The following is a 25,229-nucleotide window of genomic DNA, read 5'->3' on the forward strand; positions in this document are numbered from 1 at the left end:
GCAGGGCAGGGGACGGGCGAGTTCAGCAAGGCGGTGAGGATGGGGAGGGGATGCGGGGGGGCCCCTCCTCGGGCTGGGGGTGTGGGAGCCGAAAGAGGTGGAAGCAGCAGCAGGGAACGAGGAGCCTGCTGAACACCGAAGGGGGAATCCGCAGCCGGCGGGTGGAGCCGGGTCCCGACGGGACGCGCCGGCCCCTCGGCGGCTTCGCTCGGGCACCCCCACCTCCCCTCGCACCCCCGCTCCGGGGGGCGCAAATACAGAGACGATACAAGACAATAACGGCCGGGGGCGGCTTCAGGCGGCTCCCGCGGGAGGACGGGACCGACCCCCCCCCCCGCCCCCCATCCCCCCCGGCGGCACCCACCTTGCGCGCTGTGCGGGCCCTGCTCCATGGCCGGGTCGTTGCCCAGCTCGGCCAGGCGGCGGCCGGTGGCGGCCAGCTCGGCTCGCAGCGCCGTCACCTCCTGGCCCGCCGCCTGCAGCGCCCCGTCGATGCGCAGCGCCAGCTGCTTGTTGTCGTCCATCATGTGGAGGATTTTGGCCTGGGGGAGGGAGGAAGAGGAGGAGAGAGGTGAGAGAGCGGGAGCGGCGTGCGCCGCCGCGGGGGGGCCGGGGGGCGGCGGGGGGCTGTGCGGGGGGGGGGCGGGCGGAGGGGCTGCCGGAGGGGGAGCCGCGCCAGTGGGAGGGGGCTGGGCGAGGGGGCGGGGCGAGGGGAGGGGGCTGGGCGAGGGGGGGCCCGAGGGGGGTGCGGAGGGGAGCGGGGGTGTGCGAGGGGGCTCTGCGAGCGGCGGGCTGGGGGGGTGCAAAGGGGGGATGTGGGGGGTGCAAAGGGGAGGCTGCGCAAGGGGAAGGGGGTGCAAGAGGGGTGCAAAGGGGATGGGGGCTGTGCAAGGAGGGGCAAAGGGGAGGGGGCTGTGGGAGGGGGGTGCAAAGGGAAGAGAGGGGCTGTGCAAGGGGGGGGCTGTGCAAGAGGGGAAGCAAAGCGGAGGGAGGCTGTGCTGGGGGGGTGCAAAGGGGAGGGGGGTCTGTGCAAAGCGGGGGCACAGTGGAGGGAGGCTGTACAAGTGGGGGTGCAGGGGGGGCTGTGCAAGGGGGAACAGGCCGTGCGGGGGGGGTGGGGAATGCCCCCTACCTGTTGCCCCCCCCGGCAGCCCGGGCAGGGCCGCGACGGAGGCGAGCGCGGCTCGGCCGAGGGCATCCGCGGCCCCTGCGCGGCGCTCAGCGGCTGCCGCGGAGGCGGCTCCCTCCTGCGCGGGGCGGGCGAGCACGGAGGCGGGGAGGGCTACCGTGTGGTGGCCACCGCGCTGCATTTATAGTGAGACACCCCCCCCCGCGGGAAGTTTGGGCGCGGCGAGTGCTGCAGTGCCCGCAGCTGGCCGCGGTGCGCTGGCAATGCCGCTCGTTAAGCGCCGCTCTGCTAATTGGGCTCAGGTTCAGCCCGGTGCGGGGCCATACCCAAAAGCTGCCTGCAGCAGGTGGAGGTAAAATGGGCTCCAGAAATCCCCCTGGCATGATTTTGGGGGGGAGTGGAAGAGCAACCCGCATGCTCTCTCGCTGCTGTAGCGGCGGTTAATGTGAGAGTCCTTACGCTGGCGGTTCATGTGGCACGAACCCAGGGTGAAAAATCGAGAATTATTTGGTATCATCGCTGGCGACTGCTAGAGGGAGCGCTGATGTTTCCCTCTGCCTTATCAATGCCTCCGAGGGATCCACTTGTGTGCTTGCCAGGGCCTGGGCTGCAGCAAACCTGCAGAGCTGCGATCCTCACCCAGGCCGCCGCGCAGGCAGGCTTCATCCCCACCAAAATCAAACGATGCTGCTCTGGAAAGCGTGGCCTGCGCGGCTGCGCCTCCCCGAACCATCCCTGCTTCTGAAAGCTGCGGGCAGCTGCCCGCTGCCTCTTTTCACCTGAGCCACGTGCAGCTGGAAAAGTTCACAAATGGGTTTAGGAACTGGGCAGGAGCCCCCAGGGCAGCGGGGTGGGAGCCTGCGAGGCCCTGCCGAAACGTGAGCGGGTGCGGGAAGCGGAGCAGGGAGCCAGGGCCGGCGAGGAAGGGCTCTCGCTGAGGGAAAAGCCCGAGAAAATCACAGCCCCTAAGGAGAGAGGGAGAAACAGTCCTGCCCGCATCCGTACGGTTTGCTAAGTCCTCTGCTATCTGCCTAAACTCAGGCTTTGGGCTGAACAACCTGAGAATTTGGGGCATCTCTTTGAACTTGAGGATGCTCCTTCTGCATCACCGCTGGCATTGCAGAGACCTCAGCCCAAACGCAGTAAAACCGACAGAAAAGCGCTTCCCTGCTCAGAGAGCTGCAAAGGTGACTCTGGGAGAGGCCTGACATGAGCTAAAGCAGAAGCAGGTCACTGCCCTGTGCGGTGACGGTCCCTGCGGAGCACTGGGATGGGGCCCCGCAGAAGCACGCAGTGTCCCCAGGCAGCTTTTAGGAACAGAAATCAGGTAAATCTGTCACGTCAGTCTGCTGAAAAACAACACTAAGATCAGTCTGGGTCCCCCAAAACCTCAGATCTGGTCTGGGTCATGCGTACAGCCAGCTCTCTTAAAGAGTGAAAAGGACCGAGTCCTTGTCAAGCGGCATCTGGACCTTGGAATCCGTAAAAGGATTTTGTAAAACAAAGAAAAATCTAGTATTCAGATAAATGGTACAGTGGCTTTTTCAAGGAGGGGAAGTTATTTTTGACTGAGAGTTTCCGGCAGTGTTTGCAACCCAACCACTAGCGCTGGGCCAGGGCGCTTGGAATACTGGTGGAAAGGGCGCTTTTCCTTAATGAATTCCCAAAGGGCGGACAAACAACCCGCCAGGAGAATAAATGCCATTTTTGAAATTCTTTCTTCATCATCTATGCAGCTGTCCCTGAAGAAGATAAAATTCTTTAAGTATATATAGAAACTGAATTCTAATCAAGATAAATGCCCAGTTTCATGCCTAATTTGCATGAGTATTTGCTGCAAACTGTGCTTGCAAATGAGAGAATTATGTATTGTAACCAGATAACCTGAATGTGCAATCGCAGTACCACATATGCAAAACTTTGTCATTGCACTTGTATAAAACGTAAGCTTCAGCAGAAAGAAACTCAGCTTTAAAGTGCAGGCACATTATTTTTATCATAAAAAATCAGGTTAAAACTGATTTGAGCCTTCCAAGAACACATTCAGCTGCTGGAGCAAAGTCCAAATTATGCCTCGTACTCAATCTAACCTTAATAATAGACTGGTTGAGTTGCTGTACTGGCAGCGCTGGAATCTTTTTAATTTACCAACGCAAGAGAATTTCTACATTAGCACATGTGCTATTTAATAATATGTTTCTTAACATGCCACATGGCTGTGGACTCATCCGTAAATGAATAACCTTGCTTTAAAAAAATCTTCCTTATTACTTTAAGTCCTTTTGAGATTACCCTGAAGATATCTTGAAAGATTTTCTCCCCTTCCTCAGACCCCCTCCTGCCCTTACTAGGGAACAGCTGGGCCCATTTAACATTGATTTTGATCTCTCAAAGCAGGATTTGATTTTTCCCAGCTTCCGCCTGGAAAGAGCACGCGATGCCGCGGCAATCCCGCGATATCGGCTGGCAGAGCTGGAGCCAGGCAGAAAGCGAGCGGTGCAGGCACGAGCGCGGGGCAGCAAAGGGATTTCCAGCAAGGAAAGCCGAGCGACGTGCCCGCCGTATTGCTGCCCCAGGTTTGCAGCGATGCTGACTCTGCATCCCGCAGCCCGTGCCGCACGTGCACACCCCTACGCGTTCCCAGCCCCAAATCTCCCTGCGCTCGGAGCCTGGTTCTGAGCTAAGGGTCCCGATCATCGCTCCGGCAGCAAAACTGCCTCCAAGACGGAAGGATTAAAATAAATCGCCAGGGTGTGCATTCAAAGCGCGATACCTGGGGATTGTGTTGGGTTGTGCTGATTCCCATTCAGAACGCCAAGCCTTTGCTGAAATCCTCAAAATTGGGGTGAAATGAAGCGTTAGGAAACGAATCGGGCCTCATTCCCTTTTCCCTGTTACTTCTGAATTAACAAAAAATTCAATTAAAAGCTAATTAAATGGCCAAAATTAGAAACATATCATTTCCCAGAATTGCCTTGCCTTTTTTCTTTTTAATTCCAGCTTTTACCAGGAGCTTGACAGCTATCCAGCAAGTCCGTGTCCCCAAGAGATGCGAGTCCCTGGCCACGCCGATGAGGCCCAGAGAGGCCGGGAATATTTCCTAAGGACGTGTGGGAAACCTGAGTCAACGCCAAGAAGTCTCAGGTCTCCACTCAGCTTTAGCTACCCTCAGCATCTTTTCAGGCAGAGCAAGGGTAACCTTGAAAAACCTGAAAAAAAACCTCAATTTTGGGCAACATGTTCTAGTAGTAGCATCGCATCCAGGCAGGCTGTTTCTCAAGAACATATAGATGGCATAAATGCGGATGGAGGAAGATTTGGGAATACTGCCCATCCTGTTGGCTCTCTTTTCAGCCTAAGGAATGCAGCAGAGGGAATATGAGAAGGTTTAGGAGATGAAAAAGGGCTGAGTAGCACATGGGTACCATTCAGGCCTTCCAAACACTTTAATTTGCTATTCAGATTACCACTTTTTATAGATTAATGTGTACAATATGCAAAGGAACCAGTTTAACTAAATGGGAAAAGCCTTTTGTGTTAAGGTTGACCGTAATCTAATACGGCCCTTTGACTTGATTCAATTAAATCCTTTCTTTTCCAATTAAATAATCGGCCAGAAGTTAATAAAAATGAATTTCAGTGTGTCATCCTGCAGAATGATGACCTCTGAGATGGTGACGGCTTATGTAAATTCCGCCGATCGCTTTTTATCTGCTTGTGCCTCACTTCCACCAAAAAAAAATTGCCTTCTGTCTGTATATTTACATTATTTTCTCATCTGCTCCATGTACCTCTGTTTGCAGTAACAATTCCCAGCCAAAAGGGCTGCGAGCGTCACCAGCTTCTTTCAGCGCATCCTCTAAAACTGACCTTCCGTGATTGGAAAAGAGATCACCAAGACGGGATTCTTGCTCTATTTTGTTACGCCCTGGCACGCCGCAGCGCAAACAGCGGCGGTTTGGCCCTTTCCAAATGTCACCAGAGGCATCTGTGTGGCCATTCATCGGCAAAGAAAAGCACACCGAGAAAATCCGGCCCAAGAGACCAGCAAACTTCAGCAGCAATCACCAGAAAAAGCACAGCGTGCCCCGAGTTCAATAGTCTCTTGTAGCACATCGCCGCTAAATCATTTCCATCCGAGTTACAATAGTTGCTAATGCCTACAATTTTTTTTTTCCCTGTACAAAGGTCACATTTGTATTTGTGTATTTATAACTGCATTTGACCCCCCTTCTCGCTCTTAAAATACCGAGCACCAACTCTTTTCTTGCTCGGTTGGAGTATACAGCAGCATCTTAACACAAACCTTGCGGATGCGTTACTGCTGCGCTGTAGCTGAAGTGCTAGCGCGTTAGTTAGTACGTTATTAAAACGGGATTAAACAGAGGTAAGGCTAGGCAGGTTAAAAATTTGGGTGAATATTCTGGTTTTCCCTGCGATGCTGCAGGGACACGCTTCCCCGTCTCCGTTTCTGTGTGGGTGAAAGGGTCCCGGCGACCTTCCTGGGCTGCACGTCCCTCGGGACCATGAAAACAAACCCATTAATGTTTATAAAGTGTCTCGGACTGGGGGAATTACCTCACCGCAGCAAGATACAAGCTTAATGGATCAAAACAAACCCCAGATCCAAACCCCCCAGCTTAGACACATCTCAGTTACCCGGCACAAACCTCAAGGAATCCCACTGAGGACGGATAACTGAGAGAAAAATGTGCTCCCAGAGATTTTTCTCCAGTAAACCCATTTTACGTTAATAGGAAGCAGATTTCTAGACCCCTTGCAAACAAATGACTTCCACAGCATATTTCACAGCTGAGCACATCTATGGCACCAGCCTTTCTACGTGCCTCTATTAAACCCAACATTTGTTTAATGAATTACAGCAATCCAATGAATCTGTGTACGTTCAGCCTATATTTAAATGTTTCTGGGGGAGACGTCAGCAGCCAGCTTTTCACAAGCAGGTATCGGTGTCGGCGGTGAGCTCCCGCTGCAACGCACCCAACGCTTTTAACGTTTTTTGGTGTCTGCTTTCCTGACTATTGTGGGCAGTTGGTTGGTGTTTAGTTTTATAAAACGGCAAGTGTAATTACCCGGGAGTTTCAGGGTCTGTGCTTAACGTAAAACTGCTTGGATTCGGCGCAAATTCGGGGGGGTTTCTCCCCACTGATGACCCACGTCTGTCATCTGCTAGATAGAAACCGTCGCACATCTCCCACCTGGCTGGGGTCAGTCCAGGCAACTGAGAGGTGAATTAAGCCACTAAAACTCACGCCGTCAAACACGGTTGACATGCTGCAGCTATTTCCAAGGTGACTTCATCTCACGGGTCAATATGTAAACCTTGACAAAAAAATCTAACTCCGGTCCACCCTCCTGTTTTAATGTATCCCCTGCTGCAGGATATGCGCGAAGCGCTCCCTTTCGTGGCATGTAGAAGCAATAGTGATGATGGTGCTGTGATAATATTTAGCTTTCTTGCATCGATACCTCTGATTTGTGGTGGTCTCCAGCCCATCTCTCCCCACCCAGGAGCAGGTTTGCGGGGTTGTTCCTACGTAGGTGCTGTAGGTCTCACTAAGAGAAGGGGCGAGCCTCAAAGGTGCATCCACGTGAGCAGAGCTGCCTGGTTATACTTTGCTGCAAAAACTGTTTTCATTGTAATTTGGGCTGAAATATCCCTAAGGTTTTAGCATTGACCAAGTGCAAGGTCGCACGTGATCCAAAACGGTCCGCAGCCATTGCCCTCGGCCGGCCGCTCCCCAGGAGCAGGATGGAGAATCATAGAATCGTTAAGGTTGGAAAAGACCCTTAAGATCATCGAGTCCAACTGTTAACCCAGCACTGCCAAGCCCATCACTAAACCATGTCCTCAAGCACCACGTCCACCCGTCTTTTAAATACCTCCAGGGATGGAGACTCAACCCCTGCCCTGGGCAGCCTGGGCCAGGACCTGACAGCCCTTTCAGTGAAGAAGTTTTTCCTAATATCCAACCTAAACCTGCCCTGGTGCAGCTTGAGGCCGTTTCCCCTTGTCCTATCTCTTGTTACTACGGAGAAGAGTCCGACCCCCACCTCTCTACAGCCTCCTTTCAGGCAGTTGTTGAGAGCAGTAAGGTCACCCCTCAGCCTCCTCTTCTCCAGACTAAACAAGAAGGATGCCCTGAGCTCTGGCACTGGCCCCTCGAGGCGGTTTCGGAGCCGAGTTGCCTGGCAGGGGCTGTCCTTGCTGCATGGGTGCTCGGTGGTGGCTCAGCGAGGCACGGGACCGCTGGCAGCAGCGGCTGGGTGGGACACCAGCGAGTCGTGCAGACCCACGAGTGCAGCTGGGGGTTACGATCTAGCTCAGGAGCACGCAGTGGGAAGGCACTCGCAGAAGCAAGGAGAGCGAGCGCAGACCCGAACGTGCACACACAGTACCTCCGCGCTCGGCAGCAGTGGTGAAGTCTGCATGCTAGTTCTCTACAACTGCTTGGATCTCACAAATACCTGTCCATAAAGGAAGAGAGAAATAGGGAGCAAAGAGAACGAACTTCAGGCAAGGTCTGGATGAAATGCCATTTCCCCCTCCTTTCCCCGTCGCAAATTAGAGGGGAAAAATGTAGTTAGGTTTTGCAAAACTGCAGGGGTGATTTGGGAGATCAGGTCCTAGTGATTTACTCCAAGACATCGTCTGTCCTCTTGGAAAGGAGAAAATGGAAGTCCACAGAGACGTTTGCTTTGCAGACCCGTTTTACCAGCTGTTCAGACACTATCACAAGGATCATATAAAAATTTAAATGAATAGGGAGATTCTGAAGCACTTAGATAGCAGGATAATAGGTGCCATGAAAAAAATCCTGCGATCAATCAGCAGACAAATATATACTTAAATTAGGTGTTAGTGGGACAGATGCATGAAAGGTGATTATGGGTTGCCTCGGTGCTTCCTTCGGCAGCAGTGACGACACACCGGGGTGGGTCAACGCATCCTAGCATTCATACAGCATCAGCATTCATCTGACAGCTGCTTTGTCCTGTGAAGCCAATTCCTATGAAGATTTGACATTAGCAAGAGGCACGGGGAAATTCAGACACCTTTGAATTTTCATGACGTTCTAGGTGCTTTCGCCTGGCCGATTACAGGCAAGATCACTGTCCTGAATTGGGGAGGAGGCAGGAATAAACATTCGTACCCATCCATTTCAACTGTGGCAATAAATACCATTGCAAAACCGGTGGAAGAGCAGCCCTTCCCTCCCTCCCCAGCAAACACCACTAGAAACGGGGTCTGCAGGGCAGAGCGCAGGGGAAGAGCCAGCTAGAGCGCCCTGGAAAAGGAAGATGTTAGAGAGAAATGCAATTTTTGACTACAATATTTGTCAAGTAAGTAAAAGATAAGATCTTGAGTGTGGTTCAGGCCTCTAAAATAATCCTAAGATTAATACAGAAGCGGAGAGCTCCAGAGAGGAAAGGAGAGGGGATTTAGCGTGCGCAGCGCACCCTCCCCATTGCCGCCTGCCACCCAGGGTGCGCAGCAGCGCCCACCAAATTCCCGCAGGGGTTTCGGGGACCATACAGCGCAATCTAGACAAGAGTGACGCTGAATTTAGCCTTACAAGGCTACCCAAGGCAAAGCATCCTTCCTTTTCATTTCCAGTGCGAGAAAGCGTGCTCTGGTGTCAGTGTCGGCATCCTCCCTTGTTTTGTTGGCGGCACCGGCACCGGGGGCACACCTAGCCTGAGGATTGCCCCACCGAAAAACCAGCTGCTTTTACAACAAAAGAGAGTGGCTGAGGACCGTGGAACAATAAAACCAGCTTTTTTTCTTTTTTTCCTTTTTTTCAAGAAGCTGCCAGCAGGGTGGACTGATCCTGTATTGCATAAGATTACGAACGTACAATTATATTCTCCACTAAACTATGAAAGCTCTAAAAATATACATAGATGAAGTGGCAGCGCTGAGAAGGCAGCTGAAAAACTGGAGCGATATTCATATGTTGACACATTACATGATTTATAGTCATGTTTTAAGGCTTCAGTATGTATTAATTGATTCTGTGCATTTGGGGCTTGGAACGTATTGGTGTCCGACTCCTTAATTGTTCGTAACGCAGATTGGTCGGAGTCATCTACTCTGGGAAAAATAACACTTCTTCAGGATTGAGAGAAATCCATTTACATCAGATAATTCACAAGTATTTTATTTCTTTGGTTAGGTAGGAAAACACTGCAGACCAGGTAGGAAAATACCGCAGACCTCATTTCACAGGATGGGGAAACTGAGGCACAGATGGGCTGAAACTGGGCGTGAAGAGGTGCTGTGGCCCAGTGGGAAAGGGCACCTACCGCAACCCATGACACACAGCAAGCCTTTCCAGTTAAATAAGGAACTTTAAATAAGGAACTTCATCTCTTGCCTGAAGGATTGTAGCGGTGTTGGCACTCGGGTACGGTGCCCCACGCAGGAGGAGCGCCAGTCCGCACGTGATGGGCGATTTTCCTAGTGCTCAGCGAGGCAGAGGTGCGGAGATTCTGGTTAAAAAATGGGGAACGTGAAGCTGCAAGTGTGGGGGCATGGCTGTGCTGGCTTGACTCAAAACGCCTCAGCGTATTTTCTACTTTAGCGCAGTGTAAAAGAACAAAAAATGGTAACAATACCTTTTTAGGTATTGCACTAGCACATGTTTTGTCTAAACGTGAGTGGTTAATGAGATCTGCTGGGGGTTGATTTACCCTCATGTAACACCCAGCCATGGAAGGGCAAGGGCTATGCTGCTTCTAATAAAGGCCATTTAGCTTCTGACATAGATTACTTAAAAAAAAAAAAAAAAAAGGAAAAAAAAAAAGAAAAAACAAACAAACAAACAAACACCCCACCAAAGACACAAGCGCGATAAAGTATCTCAGTATAGAATCAATACCGGGGCGATTAGCAGCCTTTGAAAAATTCTGGCTCTAAGTCGGTTCATGGCAGAGATCAAATGGAGATGCTGTCAACTCACTTGGGCATTTTACTTTGCTTCTGATATATGACAGTTAAAATCATCTGAAATGATTCCCATTATTCCCGCATTTTCTCCTTTCTCCCTGGGGCAGCCCCACGCAGCCAGGCACCCGTCCCACTCGCCTCCCAGCCTGCAGCATCACCTCCCGCCGAGCCCTCCCCATCCACAGGATGGCCCGTGTCGGGGGGAATCCCCAGGCTGTCAAGGCTTTCTTACCCATTCCTCCTCTTTTAGGGAAAACTGGAGATAAGCCTGACCAGCTGGGAGCCGCTGCAGCCGGACCCGGATCTGATTCCCGGCTGCCGCTGGGAGCAATCTGCGGTCCCCGATGGATAGCCCTGGTCATCGGTCGGCAGGCCAAGAGGAGCTCAGTCCTCTCTTAGAGAGAAGGACTGAAGCATTATCTAGCCCTTCAGCTAACTCAGGTGAGAATTATTAATATATTAATATTATTGATATTAATAGCTTTTTGTGAAAGCGCGGAAGTTTTCCCGGCACCAGAGCCGGGGGAGATGCCTTCAGATGAAGGCTTGGTGGAGCCAGAGGGATCCAAGGGAAAGCTGATGTTCTCATCAGGGAGGGAACGCTACACGTGGTCTCAGAGAAAGCCAGGGCAGATATGAAGGACGGTCCGAAAAAAATAAGGATGCAAAATGCTAAATAAATAATAATTTTTAAAAAGCACAGCTGGATGGATTCCTTAGAAAAACCTAAACGTGGTGTTAAGCTCCGGCGCGTGCAGGAGGTTCTGTGGGTACCAGCATGTTCGTCACTCCAAAGGTCTTCGGGACAAGACTCAAATCAGTAAGCTGGCAGGACTGTTGGCAGGGGGATTTTAAGAAGGTGATATGTCCAAAACCTATCGATGGCAATTAAACAGAGCAGGACAACTGCCAAGCTCTTGTGTTTGCTCACTGTCAGTAGGTTTTATGGATACAGAGATAGATATCTACAAAGCTATTCAGGTGCGTTTGATTTTTCCAATACCCGCGTCCTGCAGCTTGGGTGAGGGTAATGTGTTCATCCTAGAAAGTCAGTGATTCCATAACGCGGTACCTGGCTCTGGGGCAGTTTTTGTCTTATTAACTTCCTTCCAGTGCATGTAGAAAAATAAAACCTCTCCCCACCGAAAACCCCGGGATGAAGTTTTGTCGGGCGTTGAGCGCAGTTTGTCATACTGCCAGAGGCCCAGGGGTGGATGCTAAGCTTAGAAAAATCTGGGATCTCAAACCTGATGGAGAGGACGTGAGCCGAGACGTGGGAAACACAGGGCTGGCAGGTGGGGAGCTCGCTCTGTCACGGCGCAGGACAACGGGACAAGGAAAAAAAACCCGTGGTACCTTTTCCAACACCCGTATTTATGTCCCTAGACTAAATGTTAGGCCAGACCTGCAGTGAGAGGGGGTGATGCTCCATCCCTCACTCCCCTTGCTATCCAAAAGGTCCAGACAAGCCCGAGAAATGACTTAGGACCGTTGGGCTGGTTTTCTTGCCTTCTGATGACGCCCCATTAAAACGAACGGTTCATAATCTGCACTGGACCAACTCGCCTCAAGATAAAGATCTGCCTCATTTGCAGTTACATAATTAGCAATTACCCTAATTTCACTTACATTAAATTACATTTTTTTTCTTTAAAATAAACGCTATCTTTTCTGATGAAAAAAATAAAGCAGCCTGGGTCTACTTCAGCCTATTCTACAGAAAGCAGCAGCATCATTATCCTGTTCGCAGATACAACGTCTAGACACTTTTAATGAAAATATTCATTATTGCTAATTTGCATCTCTTTCGATTCTAGGATGGGAATCAAACGAAGATGTCAAAACACGCTACCTCTGCCTCAGGCAAAAAGGAGACACGGTGACCCCCAAGTCCTTCCAAACATCAGCTTAGCTTGTGTGAAGGGAAAGCATCTCCGGCATCCTCCTGACTGAGGGCAGCGCTGGATGAAAGATGAGCAAAGCAAATCAGAGGAAAATAACGGTGTAGGAATCTGGATCTGGGGAGAATCAGGGAGCTCGGCAGCAAGGCACCGAAACAGCACAGAAACCCTCCTCGGGTGGCTTTAGTTTTGCGAGGACACTGAGCCAGACCGAGTTATAAAGGGGGGTCATAAAGGAGAGGAAGGGACTTTGCTTCTGACCCCCCTCTGCATTTCAGTGGGAGCGGAGGCTCTTAGGTCCCTTAGGCTTATTTGAAAAATCCCAGCCTTAAACTGCAAGATGTGTTGAAATACAGACGTTAATCAGGATGGTGATAACTCACGTGGGTTTAGTAGAGACTTTCCCTGAAGATAAAGTACATTTTAAACGCACTCCTTACTTGCTAGTAATAAAACTTCCCATTAGTACAAGGAAATATATATTATACCTCAGAAATACACGCTTCACCGAGCTTGGAGAGTAAAGCTAAAATAATCTTTTTATAGCAAACAGGGATGAATACTTAAAAATAATAAAAAGTTGGTGAATATTCATTTGAACTCCTAAGCAAATTTGCCCTTGTCATATTTGCATCTCTCTTGTGTTCTCTTTCTGTGCGATGGAGTTTTATTAGCATGAACATTCACAGAAAGTGAATTTGAAGCCTGAATACCCATGGGAAATGAATTTTAAATTCACTTGCTGTGTGCAGTCACCCAAGAAACTTGATCATAATTGTTTATTATGCTTAAATATTTATATTGTGGAAGCACTTGTTAGATAAAAAGGCCAAGGTGCTCCTGTGCTGGGTGCTGTACAAACACTGTCCCGGGCTTACAGAAATTACCTCCATCCCCAGCAAACACAACCGGCGACGTGCGACAAGTTTGACCAGGCTCGGTCACGTAAGAGAGGTGAGATGGCAGGCGGCAAATTTCAAGGTCAAGAACAGGCACTGGGGTGGAGCGGTGAAAGATGAAAATGTTTCTGCAATTTTCCAAGAGAAACTGCGAAAGTTGCGGCGTATCCACTAAATGGCACGGCCTTGCACGGGGTGTGTTTGTACGGGATACCTGAAATAGAGTCGGGGATTTAAAGTTCATCAGAACCATCCTCGTCCAAGCTTTTTTACTGCCCGAAGTCCATTGCCATGGGCTCCAGCTTTCCTCGGGAGCTCAGATTTCAGCTCCCGCAGTGCCCTCAGGGCTTACAATGGATTCTTACATTTTCCATTCCCCTCCCCTGCTCCCCATTTGCATCTATAAACACTTCAGAAAGCGGCACCCACTGCTGCACACAATGCTGCTGCCTCCCCCAGCAGATTCCTGGTGGGACAGTGGCGGCTCCGGAGCAGGAATCACATCCCTGGTCACCAGACCACTTAATACCTTCCCATGTGGGAAAGTCGGCAGCAGGAGCTCGCTGTACAGGGCACCGTTGCTCCCAGCTCACCCCTGTGCTCCAAAGATGCCTCTGGAGGTCTGTTTTTGGGAGAGACGGGTGGCACTTTCTGCAATCAAGGACTCCGTTTTCGCTCGGTCACGTCGCACCCTACAAGTCATCTGTGCCCCACAGACCTCATAGCAAAGCACACGCTGCCCCTGCTTGAGCTAGCACTGGCTGCACGCTGGACTTTGGAGAGGATTTTGTTGCAAGGCGCCAGATAAACTGTATTTTTGGGGGGTTGGAGGGAGGCGGAGGATGATTTCCAGCCTCTTCTCCCAACCCTCGGGCGCAGCAGGGCTGCAGTCGTCTCCCAGCTACCTTCCACCCTCCTGAGCGAGCGCGGCGAGGCAGAAATCGGCCACTCGGGTCACTCGGCCGCGTGGGAACAGGCCGAGGGGGTGCCCTGACAACTGGCGCATCCCAGCATGCCGGCCGTGTCCGGCATCCCGGAGCAGATCCCTGCAAAAGCTTGCAAGCAGCACGGCTGCGCTCCTAGTCTTCAGAGGAAGGGGAGGGGGCATGTTGAGAGCACGCTTTAGACCAATCTTTGCTAAATTATTTTTCTCTGTTGCCTGCCTCGGTCTAGAACGCAACGAGGGAGTGAATTTTTTATGATTATGCAGAAATAACTGCAAGGCCGAATCCCTGCTGGGAGTGGGGCAGGGCTCTACACATTGCACCCACGGACTGGAGCACGAGCAAATTACCAACTATTAAGGGCTGATGAACAAAAAAAAACCCCTGGAATTGAAGCTCAAGTTACAGTAATAAGGATGCAGAAGAGAGAAAATTGCATTAGGACATGCACTATGTTATGCGTTCCCCTAAAACTGGCTTCACCAGCGGGAGGAGGGGATTCGGAGCCGCCCCTCGGAGCAGTGTCAGGTCTCCATCAGCTTCCCTGCCCCTCACACACAACTCTGTCTTTTAATTATCGCCCATCGTAGTCCGATTAGGGTTGCCTGCATCAATTTGCATTTGCAACACACCGTGGTGCAACAGTTCCCGGCTCCTCTACAGAAATAGCAGGTGTTATTGACAACGTAATTACATGCCATCAATAATTATAAAAAATTTAAATTGCCCTAAAGATGCTTGCAAGCAAATCGGATATGGTATTTCACAGCGTTTCCTTCAAACGCAGGCCACCGAGGTGATGCTGGTATCGAAGTGGAAAGCTGTAATTAGGTGAACGTGAGAAGGAGAAGGGGAACCTGATGAGGCAAACCAAGAGAAACGGGTGCTGGGGACCCTGTCGCTGAAACGGCCACGTGAAGGGTCGGCAGCCTGGGGCCGGGGGCACCCGCTCAAATGAAATTGTTTCTGAGACAGCTCGAGCTGCTTTTGAACACTATTTGAGATCCAGAGGGTTGGAAAGGGGAAGTGCAAGAAACAGGCACTGCAGAGGGGGATGATCTCGTGCAAGGGGGGATAACGGGGCTCCATCGCTGGACGGAGCATCCTCGCAGCGGGAGCAAAAACGGGGACCCCCTCTGCCCAGAGAGCTCCGAGGCTGGGGGGGCACACGCAGCACTGCAATACCCACACACCTCCGTTTATATCTTCTTTCGTCAAACAAATAAATAAATAAATAAAGAGAAACTAAGTGCTACGAGCAGGGTCTCTCTGCCGCCCGAGCCAGGCAGAGTGGCTTAGTCCTCTCTGCTTTCCACCACCATGGCAGAAGATGCCACACGTCCTGGGAGCGAGATGGATGACCAGGGAAAGGAGATCACAGAATCATAGAATTATAGGATCGTTTAGGTTGGAAAAGACCCTTAAGATCATTGAGTCCAACCGTTAACCCAGCACTGCCAAGGCCACCACTAAACCATGTCCTCGAGCACCACATCCACCCGTCTTTTAAATCCCTCCAGGGATGGGGACTCAGCCCCTGCCCTGGGCAGCCTGGGCCAGGGCCTGACAGCCCTTTGGGTGAAGAATTTTTTCCTAATATCCGACCTAAACCTCCCCTGGCGCAGCTTGAGGCCGTTCCCTCTCGTCCTATCCCTTGTTACTGGGGAGCAGAGACCGACCCCCCCGGCTCCAGCCTCCTTTCAGGCAGTTGCAGAGAGCGATGAGGGCTCCCCTCAGCCTCCTCTTCTCCAGGCTGAGCCCCCCCAGCTCCCCCAGCCGCTCCTCCCCAGCCTTGGGCTCCAGCCCCTGCCCCAGCCTCGCTGCCCTGCTCTGGCCACGCTCCAGCCCCTCCATGGCCGCCTTGGGGTGAGGGGCCCAGCGCTGAGCACAGCATTCGAGGGGCGGCCTCACCAGTGCCCAGCACAGGGGCACCATCACCTCCCTGCTCCTGCTGGCCACGCTGTTCCTGATACAAGCCAGGATGCCGTTGGCCCTCTTGGCCACCTGAGCACACTGCTGGCTCATGTTCAGCCGGCTGTCGAGATGAAGGTCCTAAGCTCAGTACATGGCGCAACTCCACAGTAGCTTCTGTAAGAAAATTTAAGTGCCAAATGGGCTAAAAACGCCTTCTTCAGGACCGTATTCTGTTGGTTGCAGAGGAAGTCAAAGTTGTCTTTTATGGCTTGAAGTGGTTAACTATACGGCTTCTTTAAACCAGGGAATTAATGACACTGAACTTCACAGCAACAACAAAAAATTAAAGGCACCCCAAAGAATGTTCTCTTAATTGTAGCAGCCTGCTACATTAAAGCTGCTATAGGAAAATTCATTTACAATTCAGCTATTAAATTGCAAACCATTACCACCGCTTTTATGGCTTTATATTCCTCTAACAAATTTATTATGTAATTACTCTGTGCAACAGCATCGTTTCTAGCAAGTGAAGTTGAAATAAGGCACCTATTTCAAAATCCTAACAATTCTGCATTTTCCAGAGGTAATTTATACAAACCAGGAAAACCATTACAGTGTGGTTTTCTGCTTGGGATTCCGAGACATTTGAGTATGGAGCCGGAGTCTTGACTATCGCCTGGCTTTAGTTCTGATTAGTAAACACCCAAATTTTGACTCTTTGGGTGTCGAAGAGCCGGGACTCAGACCCCGACCAGGACCAGCGTCAGGGGCTGTTGCGTGGGCCGTTCTGAGCCGGAATGGGCAAAACGGGGCGATAAAGGCGGGATAGGAGCGCTCGGCTCTGACAACCGCCATTTATTTCCGTAGGAAAGGCGACTGCTTTGCAGGCCTCTGGCCCTGCTCCGCTGGCTCTGCAGCGGCGCAGCTGGGGCTCGGGGAGCCGGCGTTTTCCCACCTGCCAGGAGGCTCGGCCAAGCCCCGGCCAATCCACTGCTTACAAAATAAACCAGCATAAAATAAAAATAAAAAAAAAAAAAAAGGAAAGGCATTTTCTGCCTCTCGTTGTCCAACTCTGCAAAATAAATCTGTGAATAAATAAACAAACTCTTGGGCGTCATAAAAAAACCTGCATAAAGGGGCATTAAGCAGGACACACATTTCCTGGGCAGAATGACTGGATTATTGTTGGGAGATGCAAATAAATTCACATCATGTGCCTTTTCTTTTCTTTTTCTTTTTGTACCACCCTCATCCAAAGGAGAAGATAGCGTCGCTATCCAGCTCAGGAATCTCGTGAGCAGACTGAAGAGCCAATTATGCTGGATTTGGGGAAGCTGCCTACTGTCCAGCCTGAATCCCTCGTGCTTTATAAAACCCCAGATTAAACACTCGGTAGCTCACAGCCCCTGCAACCTCGCTCCCCCAGCAAGACCACCTTATTGCGCCGGTCCCCAGCACCCGCGTGGCCACGCCATGACCACGAAACCATCTTCCTGGAAGCAATTCCTTTATCTCGTGGTGTTGTCGTCTATCCTGATCTGCCAGTGGCTGTTTCTCACCCCCTTCTCATCACCTGCGGTCGTACCTTACTGTAGGCGCGTGCCCTTAGGGATGCACCGAGATGGGCGCCGCGGTGCTCTGCTGAGCTGGCCTCGGGGGCTTTCACACAAACTCGAAAGAAAAGGGAGGTAAAGGAACAAGACCCCATTTTCTTCTAATTATCCTGGATAATCATAATATTCTAATTATGATTATCCTTGCAGGTTTTGTTTGTTTGTTTTGAAAAGGAAAGTCTTTGGGGGTCCCAAGGGCTGGTAAATGCAAAGAGAAGGCAAAAAGCAGGGGCTCTGGCAAAGCGAGCCGGATTCTCAGCCCGTCCCATGCCACTGCTGCTGCAAGTCGGAGAGGGGATCGACGGGGTGTCCCTGCTGCGGGGTCCCGGAGACTCCCCGCAGCCTTGGGAATCCTAACGGCAGAGCGAACCCATTTAGTTATGCAGGAGGCATCTCTCCCTCGGCTCGCACATCGTGAATCGCTCCTTAGAAGGGCTGAATGGCACAAACCTCCCCCTCCCGCGCTCCCAATTCACGGCGTCAGAGCCGCTCGCCTTCTGCTGCCAGTGCTAACAAGGTCTGACTTTGTAGGATTATTTAATATTTATTCCAAATGTTTGCTGTGGGTATAATGACAGAATCACCGCGGCCAAAGCCGACGTGGTTACACAAGCACAGCACCCCCCTCTCCCCGGTAATATTGAAATCCCTGCAAAGAGTCGGGGGGAATGAGCTGACAAGCCAGGATAATTTATTCTGCTGAGCCCGGTGCCTGCCAACACGGCTCAGTCTGGCGTGGGATAGACTTACTGGGAGCAACCAGGCTGGGATTTGCAAAGAGGAGGAGGAGTCTAAGTGAATTAGCCAAATCTTGCCGGATTCAGCAGGAGCTGGCTGTTCGGACAGCCTGGGATTAGCTTCCTTCTCAGGTTTGTCGGTTAGCTCAAGTGCCGCTAACTAGTGGGTGATTTCCATTACTTGGCAGTGCTGGGTTAACGGTTGGACTCGATGATCTTAAGGGTCTTTTCCAACCTTGACGATTCTATGATTCTATGATTCCATCAGGTGTGTGGGGTTAAGTTAAAAAGGGGGTTTCAGGTAAAGTTACTGAGCAATAAAACAATTAAGAAGAAAGATACGGGGGGGGGGGGGGGAAAACATTTAAATTTCCCACAAAAAAATGGAATTGCATTTTTGCATACCACAAAAAAAAAAAGCCCACCCTTTATGCCTGCTTTTCTCAATGTTGTCCCAAATTTTCCCTAACTACAGTTAATTTTCTCAACCCCCGGTACCTGTGAGGCTGAACTTGGGCAGCAAGTTTCTCTAAGCATGAGCGTCCGCCTGTGCCGGCGGGGTCAGTGAGACCTCTGGTACCCGGGGCTTCCCGGGCGGGTGAGAGTCGGCCCATCACCATTTCAAGAAGATCTCAAATCGCCGCAGAGATGGGAGCAGCTGGACTGCAAAGGGACCCTGCCGCCTAGGCTTCTGCTCTCTGCTTTTTCTTCTCTGTTCCTTTAAAATAGATCTTTCTTATAACTAGGTGCAAGATCTCTATGGAAAAGAGCCATTAAAAAAAATAGATTTAGATTTTACCTTCTTTTTGACTGACAAACCGATGGGCTCGGTGGCTCACTCAATCGCTCGTCACTATTTTCCAAAGTGGGGCAGTGGAACTTTGCAAAAAAAAAAAGCCCCCAACCCAATGCATTTTGCCAGCAGCTGTCAGTCACTGGCGAGATAAGACCTTCGCATGGGCCCGACCTGTTTCTCTGCTCCGGCGCCTTGCCGGCCTGGTCCCAGCTCCGCCGGGCATCGCCAGGAGGAACTCAGCAAAAGTTTGCAAAATGCTCGGACGCTACATTGACGGAAACTGTGCCAAAGCCCACGACAAACCCACCTGCCTTGCTCAGCGATGCTGCCGGGCGAGCCGGGCTACAAAACGCCTTTGTGAAGGCTGCGTAAAAAGGCCTTTGCAGCGGCGCTGGGGGCTGGCCAGCCGTAGAAGCAGCACGGCACGGCGGAAGGCGGCCTTTTAACGGCCTGCGCAATGAGGTCAGGATGCACAGGCGTCTACCAGAGCGGGTGCTCAAACAATTAATGATGATTTCCCCACCTCGCCCAAGGCAGTCGAACCGGGAAGGCCAGCAGCAGCGCAAGGACGGGGATTTGGTGCATGAAGTGCATTAACAGCGAGAACTTGCATCTCAGCTCCGCACGGGCACCCAAAACTTGGACACATCGACAACCGAAGGGAGAAAACGTACCAGCTGAGTGCATCCCCTCCAGGTGGGCTGGATGGTTTGCAAGGCTCGGGGGGTGAGAGCTGGCAGTGCTTCAGCCGTTATTAGGGTGCTGAGCCCCGCACCCCTGTTTGAAGGCACCCGGTCCCCATGTGTGCCGCGGGAAGCCACACGTGCCACGGAGCCGGCGGTTGCTATGGCGACTGTGGATTTTCTTAAAACTCCTGCAAAAAGGAGACCGAAGGCCCAAGAAAGCGAAGGAAGAGCAGCTCCTTTGCAGGGAGGTTTTAGGGCCGTGTATGGATGCTGCACGGCACCCTGAGCCGTGATACCGCCTCCGGCTGGGCAAGTTGTCCCCTTCAGACAGACCCACGTTTGCCCCGTGGTGGTTATTTCTGTACCTTGGCAAACGTCACTGTTAGGGCTGTGCTGGCTCACGGCTGCAAGATGCCAGTCTTCATCCAGCAATTATATTTCTTCCAGCAGTCTCCAGGGGTTATCTAAAGATGCAGCTTCTCTGTCAACAGAGAAGCTGGTTTTCAATTGCAGCCCCTCTGGCAGGGGATGAACCTTCCCTCCTTCATCGAGGTATTTTTTTTAAACGCGCGGAGAAGTCGCAGGACTGGCAGATGGAGGAGCAAAGCCCCCCGATTATCCAGATTACAGCCCAGCACGTGGCAGAGCAGCACCGACCCTTCACACCGCGCTCACAGCAATACCTGCTGGGGCGGGATGCGGAGCTAGCATCCCAGCCTGGAACTGGGTTAAACTGGCAGCCTAAAGCACAAGCGCTCCCTTCTGCAAGTACCTAAATTCAGCTTTGCCCTTTGATATTTTAAAATGGTGTTTTGTCCCTCCCCAGCCTCCCGGCGTTGGGATAAATCAATAACCCTGTAGATTTTAGCAGCGGAGCTATGTGGTACCCAAATCTGGATGTGCCGCTCCGGAGCGATTTGTATGCATGCAAGCAGAACATTTCCTAGACGGCTTTAAGTGAAGTGGCTGGCAAAATCCCATGGGAATATTTAGTTAGGATAAGAAACATATAGAAACAGAGCTTTTGGAGCCATCTCGCAGTAACTTTTGTTTCCATGGTGACTAATGTTTGTGTTTATATCTAGTCCCAGTGTTTCCATCAGATTTTCCTTCATGGAACAGCTGTTACAAGTCATTTCACCAAGACAGATGATCCTGATAAGGAGCAAAGTTTCCATTCTACACAAATGCACATTTATTTAATAAAATCCAAATAATTCAAACCCGGAAAAGATCTGTGCTGCAAAAAATTGATTATCAATGCGGCTGCCTGATGGAAAGAGATTGAAAGCGGCCACAGAATAGCTGCTGCCTAATAAGAGGGTGATAAAAAACATAATAGAAAATAAATAAAACAACTCTGAAAACACTAGTAACTTTATTAAATTTGGCCATGATCTGTCCATCCCTGGGCTTTATGCACCAGCGTTATGCCTAAAAATGACCTCCTGCGGATCTTGACGGAGCCATCAACAGCGAGGGGCAAGGGACGCTGGGGGCTCCCCAGCCCCCGCCCGCTTTCGCCCCTCCGCGCCAGCCCGGCCCCCCAGAAAGCTGCCGAGAGAGGGACTCGGCGCAGGCTACTCCGGGCTCTCGGACCTAATCATCCGCATTCCTCAAATGTCCCGTCACTGTAGCTTTTATAGAATAGTCCCATTTCCATTTCAACTTAAATGCTGATTTTTTTTTTCTTTAAATACGATGGCTCATGTTTAGCTTCTCGGAACAATATTTGAGGCTTATTTTAGCCTCTTTATTAATGTAGTCACAGGCCAAAAACTCACAATATGAGCTCCCTGGTTGGATCTAGGCTTGGATCAAGCCTCCACAGAGGCTCGGTGGGATCAGCAGCTTGCCCTGGGCCGAGCTCGCGCTAACGAAAGGAGGTCGGTGCCGCAGTCCCCTCTGACATCTTACGCCTTTGCTTGTTCCCTGGAAAGGTCAAAGTGCCTGACGTGGCCAGGAGGCCCTGGGTGCCGGCACATCTGGCGATGGCACCTGCAAGCAGCGCGGAGAGGCCATCAGGCTGCTGGCTGCCTCCCTCCTGTGGCTGGGTCATGCCACAGGCAGAGGTGGGCCCTTAGGGCCAGTGGTACAAAAAAAATATAAGTAAACCTGCTTTTAGATACACAGCTGGAGGTAAGTGCCCTGCTTCTCTCGCAGGAGACCTTGGCTCGAACTGTGCCACCCACTTCTGCCACCGTACATTAGGAAAACTGTAAGGAAATTGGGACAACTCAGAGCAGAGCACCAGGAATGATGAGAGGTCTGAAAGAATGAAAGCGTGTTTGCTATAGGAAAAATAACAAATAATGCCAGGATTATCCTGCCTCTAGGCTTCTTGCATTTGCCTTCCCATAGCCCCCTCCCCAACATGGACCTGCCTCAGCAGCCCCGTGGCCGCCCCGTCCATCTGCCCGTGCAGAGCAGCGGATTTGCAGGAGGCAAGACCTGCTTTCACAAGCTGATGTGTTACTCCTGCAGTCTGGTTGTTTTTTTGTTTTTCCCTTTAAAATTTCTCTCTGCTTGCACAGACCCTCCCTGAAATCCTAACAGGCACCGACCGCTCATTCACGCAGCACAAGGCACCAGACCAGTAGCAGTCAGCTGCTGGGAGAGGACGGCATCCTGCTCCCCCCGCACTTGTTGCACAGGCATTGGCAAGGACTACGGAGTCGCTTATCATTTTAATCACTTCTAAATCCTGGCTCATCACATTGCAGAACTTGAAACCTAAGGAAATTATTTTCATTGTTAGCCTCCTTCTTCTTAATTTGAAAACTTCCTGCGAGTAATTGAAATTCCTGCTCTACAAAAGCAAAAGCCTTATCTACCGCCTTGTTTAGTCAAATTAAGAGAGATGGGACTTGACTCTAGTTTAGATTTGCTAAATATTTTTCCCTGCCTTCAGAAACATTTATTACATTTCGCATTGCACAAACTGCTTCAACCTCCTGCCGGCTGCAGAAACACATTGAATTATTTTAATCAGAAGGAAGAATCGTGTTGAAAGTAACTGTAACATGGCACGACAGGAAACCTGGTCTTGCAGACTCCTTCCGAACAAAGATTCAAGCTTTCCTCTTCCCTCTTTGCAACTATCAACCAAACTCCAAAAATAAAGTCAGATACACAAAATTATCCTGCCATCAGGGCCTGAAAATATTTCAGTTAAGCATCTGTCAGTGCTTCCATTCTGCGTCTCAATTTCCCAGGTTCTCTATCTTCACTTTTCAGATTGCACCAGGCTGAAACTTGGCACGCACCCCGTAACACGCACACTGTAACAGTTTGCTTAACAGCAGCCTTTTAATATTCCTGGAAGCCAGGCAGCACGGGGAGGCTGTATTTCTTACTCTGTCAGCCCCGGCGATGCAAACACCTGCAGCTCCCATGGATTTTGGTTGAAGGCAGAGTTACCTTCAGCACTTCCCAAAAACCAGGCCATGTGCTCCGCCAGTTTTGTTCCAGCATCGATCCTCCCTTGAAGCGTTAGTGATGCCAAGTCTGCTCTTTGCTGAAGCCAGCAAAGCTCCTCCTGATTTCCGAGAGGGTAACGGAGGGCAAGACGGGGGTAAGGCCTGAACGCAACTGCTTTTTTCCCCTACGCAAGGCTTCGGCACAGCCTGGGCTGCCTTTTACCTCTCCTGCTTCCAGCCTGATACCCAAAGAGGTCAGTCCCTGCTCCTTTGCTCCGCTCCTGCCACCCCCACACTGACCGCTCTCCTCCCTGCATGAGTCCTGGCCCCGCACCGTCGGAAAATCTTCCTTTACTCCCAATTCTGGAGCAAGCATTGGGTGAAAGGAATGGAAATGTCCTGCATTTCCCAGAGACTCACCTCCCGCTACTGCCCGCGGGCTGCGAGGACAACCCCGCTGGGTCCTCTGCCACTGCTGGGGTTCATCGCTTCAAGCCCCACACCAAATATTTCATCAGAGCCGTCTTCTCCAGCAACACAGCCAACAGTAATCAAAATCCTCCCAACAGTTGTTGCAGCCCCAGGGAAGAACACTTCATTTATTTGTTTCTTCCTCTTGGAAAACAGAAATATTTAAAAGCTAATCTAGCAAGGACTAGGCATGAGCGTGCATAATCTCTTTGATTATGGTCCTGTTCTGTACAGGCAGGACCGGCAACGTACAGTTGGTATATACGACCCGTAAGATTTCTCCTTATTTGTACAGTCGTAGACGAGGCAATGAGATTCAAGACAGTTTCGCTTTGCAGACTATTTGTCTTTTAATACTGGGGAAAGTGGGAACATATGCAAGGGGGGATGGGCGGTGGCAGCATTTGTAACGCTTAATTTACTAAAACCACACATTGCACAGATCTCCCGTCTTGCTTCATTCAGAGGAATCAGCGTTTCGTTAAACCAGCCAGCCCGGACAGAGAGCTGTGACAGGCGTTTCAAACGCACCGCCGGGACGGGGCATCCTTTCCGAGAGATGTCCAAGGCCAAAAGCATCGTCCTCGTCACCGCCTGGCCTGGGCGAAACATTCATTTGCTTTTCCCCCCTATTAAAACATCGGGTTTTTGATGGAGCGGAACCGGTCACTTCCCATGTACAGGGACACTACCAGAAACCGCGGAAGATGCTTGGATTTTAATGTTATTTCAGAAATTACATCTAACCTTTCTCCCTCAGGATTAAACCCAATAAAATAAATGAGACTGAAAGAGGTACAAAACGAGGACAAGAGCAGGATTGGGTCCTCTGTCTGAAAACAATTTAACTAATAGTCTCTCAGTATACAAATTATTAAGAAAGAAAAATACCTATTGCCTCCCAAATGTCCCCATATCCACCCGACTTCCTTGAATCTTTGAATGGATTTACCAGTGCCAGGGGCAATCTCATTTTCTAGAAAACCTGTTTTACTGCCTAATATTCCAACCAAGTCTGTGGCTGATCACTTAAATAGGCTTTTACCAGGCAGGGCCGGCTGTACGTCTCATTTCCCCCAGACACCCTGCAGCAGGCTCCGTGCGTGGGTGGAGACAGGAGAAATCACAGCGAGCGGAGCGGGATCGCTTTCTGTCAAATTAAAATTGTGATTCATTCCAAATCAGTGCTGTTTGCCGAGATATTTTAAAGTTGTTTAATTTCAATAATTGCAGCGTGCCTGAGATTTGATGGAATGAGAGAAACATCGCACCCTCGGCGCAGCCGGAGCTGAAGGGACGAGCCATTTCATGAGAGGAATAAAAAGCCCTCGGTCCTGCGGCGCTGATAAGGGAAGGGATGCTCTGTTCAGAGACGCTTAAGAAGCTGAAGTCCTGAAGTCCTGATAATCAAAAGCTGTCCTGAACATTTCACTGTCTAATCGATCATTTGCAATGTTTACTGATGAAAGAGCGATAAAACCTCTGCTTTATCCCTGCAGTCCTGAGATACCTCCAGCAACTCCGTAGGAACTGAATACATTGATGTATTGTAACACACCTAATCTGTATGTACAAGCACACTGAGGACGAGGTTGATCCTTCGACACGTATAGAGTACATCGATTCCTTTCTTTTAATTTGCCGCCCTGTTAACCCACCCAGAGTATCGCCTGCACATATCGCCCCGACATGGATATGTTGGAAAGGAAGAGATGGGATATTTGAAGCCCGATCCTGCAAATCTTGCTC

The 25,229-nt window shown here is 50.7% G+C and overlaps 1 protein-coding gene and 1 long non-coding RNA gene across 5 annotated transcripts in view; one reads left to right on the forward strand and one right to left on the reverse strand.

Annotated features, from left to right (window-relative positions):
* Nucleotides 1-25,229, reverse strand: part of KAZN (kazrin, periplakin interacting protein) — a 234,163-nt gene that overhangs the window by 93,835 nt on the left and 115,099 nt on the right. For 2 of the 4 annotated variants that reach the window (XM_087755447.1, XM_087755446.1), the window contains exon 3: nt 365-542. The exons of 1 other annotated variant lie outside the window; for it this stretch is intronic. In XM_087755447.1, the coding sequence (XP_087611573.1) occupies nt 365-542 (178 nt within the window). Of the gene's footprint in view, nt 1-364; nt 543-1,132; nt 1,274-25,229 lie in introns of those variants that run through there. One more of the 4 variants, XM_087755448.1, reaches the window with a different exon arrangement.
* Nucleotides 436-6,221, forward strand: LOC148056014 (uncharacterized). Its single transcript, XR_015704329.1, has 3 exons — nt 436-571; nt 4,130-4,273; nt 4,933-6,221. It is a non-coding gene; the product is annotated as an uncharacterized LOC148056014 (long non-coding RNA).

The sequence above is a fragment of the Nipponia nippon genome, unplaced genomic scaffold (assembly GCF_047370975.1).
Source record: "Nipponia nippon isolate SJK-2023a ecotype South Korea unplaced genomic scaffold, ASM4737097v1 scaffold_19, whole genome shotgun sequence".
NCBI lineage: Eukaryota > Metazoa > Chordata > Aves > Pelecaniformes > Threskiornithidae > Nipponia > Nipponia nippon.